Genomic DNA, 5,280 nt, shown 5'->3' with positions numbered 1-5,280 from the left:
AGATTGCGTTTCACAAAAAATCCAACTTTTAAAGAAACTAAACACTTGATCCAAATTTTCGATGCCCAAGTATTACTTATTTGGTCCAAAACTTGTACTCACATAAATGTTACTGCGCATAATAACCAGCATAGTATCCTTATAGGCTTATATTAACCAAAAGCCGCATGCAAGTTAGGGCTGAGCAAAAATTTCCGAAACGGTTTTGAAATACGGATACGATACGGTATACGGTTTTTATTATACGGTTTTCCGTATATACGGTTTTAATTTCCGTATACCCGAAACGGTTTTTTACAAACCGTTTCGTATCCGGTTCAGTAGAATTTGGAAATCGTATACCCGGTTTGACCCGGTTTTAAAAAAAAAAACAAAAAAAAAAAAAAAAAAAAATCAAAAAAACACGCATAAGTCCAATAACCCCAAAGGCCCAAAGTAAACAATTTAGACCTAGGTCACTCTCACTCTCTCAGACTCTCAGTTACTCAATACTCACACTTTCAATAATTCTATCCTTCACCAACCGCCACCTCATTCATTCACTCCTTCACAATTTCAGATCCCCAATTTCCCATTTCCCCCAATTTAAACCCTAATTTAAAATTCATGTCCCCAATTCAGATCTGCGTCAGAAATCAATAAATCATCTATTTAACAAGGTTTGTTTTCTAATTTTAATTAATTTTTGTTTGTACTTCACTTGCTTTCTTTTCAATTCGATTTTCGTGTGCTTTTTCAGTATTTTTTGTTCAGATTTCTGTTTTTTTGTTACGTTTTATTTGTTTTTTTTCTTTTGTATTAAGATTAGATGTTGATTGTTGGATTGTTGTCATCTGTCAAACTGTTTGGTTTTGTTTGATTATATGTTGTTTAATCGATTTTGTTTATATGTTGATTAATTGTTGTAATAAAATATGAATTAGGTTGTCAAACAGTTTATAATTTATATGTTTGATTAATGATGTATTGATGTATATCCCAGTATCCTAGTAATTGTTGTAATAAAATATGAATTAGGTTGTCAAACAGATTGTATTTTGATTTTAATATGCAACATTTTCGACATAAAAGTGTTATTTTGACTTACTGGTTTCACAATATGTATTTTGATTTTAATATGTTTCTTATTTCGTTCAGATGGAATCGAGTCATGACGATAATGACACCTTCAATCACACTGATGAAAGAGTCATTGATGTTGAGGACCATGATGAGGAGGACTTTGAAGAAGTTTCAAATAAACGATCGAAAGGAAATCCTCAGACGTCCACCAAGCAAAAGAGAGCGAGACCACCAAAAATCCCTTCTAGTTCTAGCAATGTAAGTAATATCTGGTGCCCTGGTCAGCCTTTTGTTAGAAATAGAAAAAATCAATCACCTCATTGGGATCATTATGTGCAAGCTAAGGTTCGCGATTTTGCTGAATGCATACATTGTAGCAAGATAATAAGCTGTAAGTCTAGTAATGGAACTGGGACATTAAGCAATCATTTAGGTCGTTGTGAAAAGATGCCTGCCAATATTGATAAGAAACAAAAACTTATTACTTTGGAGTCTAGAACTGTTGTGAATGATGATGGTACAACCCAAACTGTTGATGTTCCTTCTGTGTGGAGTTTTGATCAAGAAAAAATTAGATCATCACTTGCTAAGATGATAATAATTGATGAATTGCCTTTTAGAACGGTTGAAGGGGAGGGATTTAAGGGGTTTTGCAAGGATATGAATCCTCAGTTTGTTATTCCTTCGCGTTTTACCGTTGCTAGAGATTGTTATCAGCTGTACCTTGAAAAAAGAACACAACTACAAGAGTTTTTTGGAAACATGTCTTCTAGAGTTTGTCTCACAACTTATTGTTGGACTTCGGGCCAAAATTTAGGCTACATGTGTTTAACTGCTCATTTTATTGAAGCCGATTGGAATTTGCATAAAAGGATCATTAATTTTTGTCAGATTCCGGGTCACTCGGGTAAGGTCATTGGTCAAAGTATTGAGAAATGTCTTTTGGGTTGGGATTTGAAAAATGTATTGACGGTTACCGTAGACAATGCTAGTTCTAATGATGTTGCTGTTGATTATTTAAGAAGGAAGTTTAATAATTCAGAATGTGATATTATGGAAGGTAAATATTTGCATATGAGATGTGCATCTCATATCTTGAACTTAGTAGTGAAAGATGTTTTGTCTGATTTGGAAAGGTCAATTGTCAAAATTCGAACTTTAGTTAAATTTGTGAGGTCTTCGCCGACAAGAACCCAAAAGTTTATGGCTTGTGCTCTTGAGGAAAAAATTTCTACTAAAAGTCTTTTATGCTTAGATGTTGAGACTAGGTGGAACTCCACTTATTTGATGTTAGACACGGCCATGAAGTTTAAAAAGGCATTTGGTTTGTTGCTTAATAAAGACACTCAACTTCAAAAAGAAATGAGAAAGCTTAAAGAACCCCTTTTAGCTAGTAATTGGAAAGAAGTGTCTTACTTTCTGCCTTTCTTGAAAATTTTTTATGATGCCACTTTGAAAATGTCGGGATCTCGTTATGTCACTAGTAATAGCTTTGTAGATGTGATATTTGGTGTTGGACAAGTAATATCTGAACATTTTCTCCATGAAAATGAAGGCATTAAAACAATGGCAGCAAAAATGAAGGTGAAATATGACAAATATTGGGGTAAAATTGAGAATCTCAATTTGTTTTTGTTTGTATCTCTAATCCTTGACCCAAGATGCAAGTTTGGGTATGTTGACTGGATGGTGAAAAAAGCATATGGGCAGGAAAAGGGTAAAATGTTGTCCTTGAATATTAGTTACTTTTTTCAATCTCTTTTCGACTTCTATGCTGCCCCTACGGCTGCCAAAGAAGCTTCATGCTCTTCAAGTTCTACTACTACCACTTCTAAGGAAGTTAGGTCAAAAGAGTGTGAGAGTAATGATATGTTCAATTTTGATTCCCTTATGGGTGATAAATTTGAAATAGAAATGGGTGGTGGAGTTGTGAAAAAAACGAAGTGGGAGAAGTATTTAGAAGATGACCGGGAAAGTAGGGATCGATCTTTTAATGTATTACAATGGTGGAAAGATAATCAAAAAAGATATCCCAAACTTTCTTTGATGGCTAGAGATGTGCTTGTCATCCCAGTTTCTACCGTAGCTTCCGAGTCGGCTTTTAGCACGGGGGGTCGAATATTAGATTCATTTCGTACTTCCTTAGCTCCATCAACGGTGGAGGCCCTTATATGTGCACAAGATTGGCTCCGGACTACTAATTCTCCTCTTGTCATAGAAGATGCCATGAATGAAATGGAAAGACTACAAGAAGGTTTAGTTTTATTTCAAACTTTGTTTTTATATTTGAAGTTTTACTTTTTTTTTTTGTATCACCTTAATTTCAATGCTTGTTAATTGGTAATTGTAGATATGAAAGACTTGATCATACAACATCCTGTCATTATGGTTGATGAGGAAACAGAATCTTGAAGAATTGAAGCCTTAGTGCCTTACTACTTAGCCTAGCTTGCTTTGTTTTGTTTCGAGTATTAGACAATTTGACTGTATTGCGTATTTGGTAGACGATCTTTTGTAAGACTTGTAATATTTACTATTGGGTGTATTCTCGAATTGTGTTTTATGTTTTTTGAACTTTGAACTTGTAACTTATAGGCCTTTATTTGGCCTTAAAAAGACATTGCAATGCTACAGGGTGGCCTGAGTAGTGAATAATTGAGTATCGTGCATTTGTGTTTCCATTGCTTTTAATAGAAAATTCAGATAACCGTATCCGTATACCCGCATTTCGTGTATACGGTTTAACCGGGTACCCGAAAACCGTATACCCGGTTAAACCGTATCGTATCCGGAACCAAAAAAATGGGGTTTTCGAAACCGGGTATCCGATACGGTTTTGAAAACCGTATCGGGTACCCGGTTTTGCTCAGCCCTACATTGCAAGTATATAATCATACAATAGGTCTTGGTAAAGACGGGTGGGGCAAACAGACGGATAAAGACCTCTAATAAAATAGGTAGGGGGGACAAGGTGGGGCACCCTCCATGTGCTTCCCACTTTATGACAAATGGATATTTTGTGAGGGAAAATGGTATCCGTCTATACGTATAGACGGATAGTATCCGTCTATAATGAGAATTTGTGATAATCATAAGACTCTTAAATTCAAAATACTCCAAATAATGGGTCATATCCTGATTAAACAAGTTCCGTCCCCAAAAGGTAATACACTTTAACTTTATCCAAAATTATCCCGATTGCGAAAAGTCGTCGACATTTTATAACGAATCGTCGACGTTTTTTAAAAAAAAGACCAACATACCCTTACCCTCTCATTACTCCCTCTTTCAATCTTACCCTCTCTAACTCCTCCTTACCCCCGACTGCACCACCACGCACCCACCGCAGCCACTTTTTTCCATTTCTCTTCTCAAATTCCGATAAAAATCAAGTCTAGAAGCTTGAAAGATTATACCTTTTCGATAAAAATCAAGTCTAGAAGCTCAACCCCGGCTTTCACGTCGTTTATTCGTTTATCTCACTTTGTTGGCTGCCATACATAACAAAAACAATCACCATCGACCAAAATGAATGAGAAACACAATCTCACACTCAAAATCAAACCCAAAACCACAAGTTATCTTAAACATGATTAGCACTATCAAAATTACCTTGTTTGTTGCCATCTAAGTGACATGGCAATATTACCATCCAAGAACCCAACACGCATGAATTTTGGGCAAACAATCTGCCCGGTTCGAACCGATACCGGGGCGGAAACCACAACTGAAACAATCTCCACTTGTTTGATTCAAGGGATAGACGTTGAGTTTCAACGTCCATGATGGCTAGGGACGTTGTAACCCAACGTTGGGTGTGGAGGGAGACGAGCAGATTGCTTGTTGGTGGTGGAGGGGGACGTTGAAGGTGTCCGTCCAACTAGGGTAGACGGTAGACGTTGAAACTGAACGTCCATATTGGAGATGGACGCCTCTTTTGCTCGTCCATATATGGCCCAGACGTTGGGTTTTGCTCATCCATATATGGCCCAGACGTTGGGTTTCAGTGTCCCCATATGGCCCAGACATTGGGTTTCAGCTTCCACATATGGCCCAGACGTTGGGTTTCAACGTCCCCATATGGCCCAAATGTTGAAACTCAATTCTATTGATTCTAATTCGGTTAATCATAAGATAATTCATACTAGTCCACATTCATAAGGTAATTTGAATATAAATTCAATTCAAATTAATTCGATTCAAACGAGAAAAAATAAA

The 5,280-nt window shown here is 36.5% G+C and overlaps 1 protein-coding gene across 1 annotated transcript; it reads left to right on the top strand.

Annotated features, from left to right (window-relative positions):
• Positions 1-540: 540 nt before the first annotated feature.
• On the top strand, positions 541-3,616 carry LOC141604548 (zinc finger BED domain-containing protein RICESLEEPER 2-like). Its single transcript, XM_074422974.1, has 3 exons — positions 541-659; positions 1,138-3,316; positions 3,413-3,616. Exons 2-3 carry the CDS (start codon positions 1,138-1,140, stop codon positions 3,472-3,474), a joined length of 2,241 nt encoding a protein of 746 aa, XP_074279075.1. The 5' UTR covers positions 541-659; the 3' UTR covers positions 3,475-3,616.
• The last annotated feature ends 1,664 nt before the right edge of the window (positions 3,617-5,280 follow it).

Source organism: Silene latifolia, chromosome 1, assembly GCF_048544455.1.
Source record: "Silene latifolia isolate original U9 population chromosome 1, ASM4854445v1, whole genome shotgun sequence".
Classification (NCBI taxonomy): domain Eukaryota; kingdom Viridiplantae; phylum Streptophyta; class Magnoliopsida; order Caryophyllales; family Caryophyllaceae; genus Silene; species Silene latifolia.
Note: the sequence above shows the minus strand (reverse complement) of the source record. Positions and strands in the feature narration are given on the sequence as shown.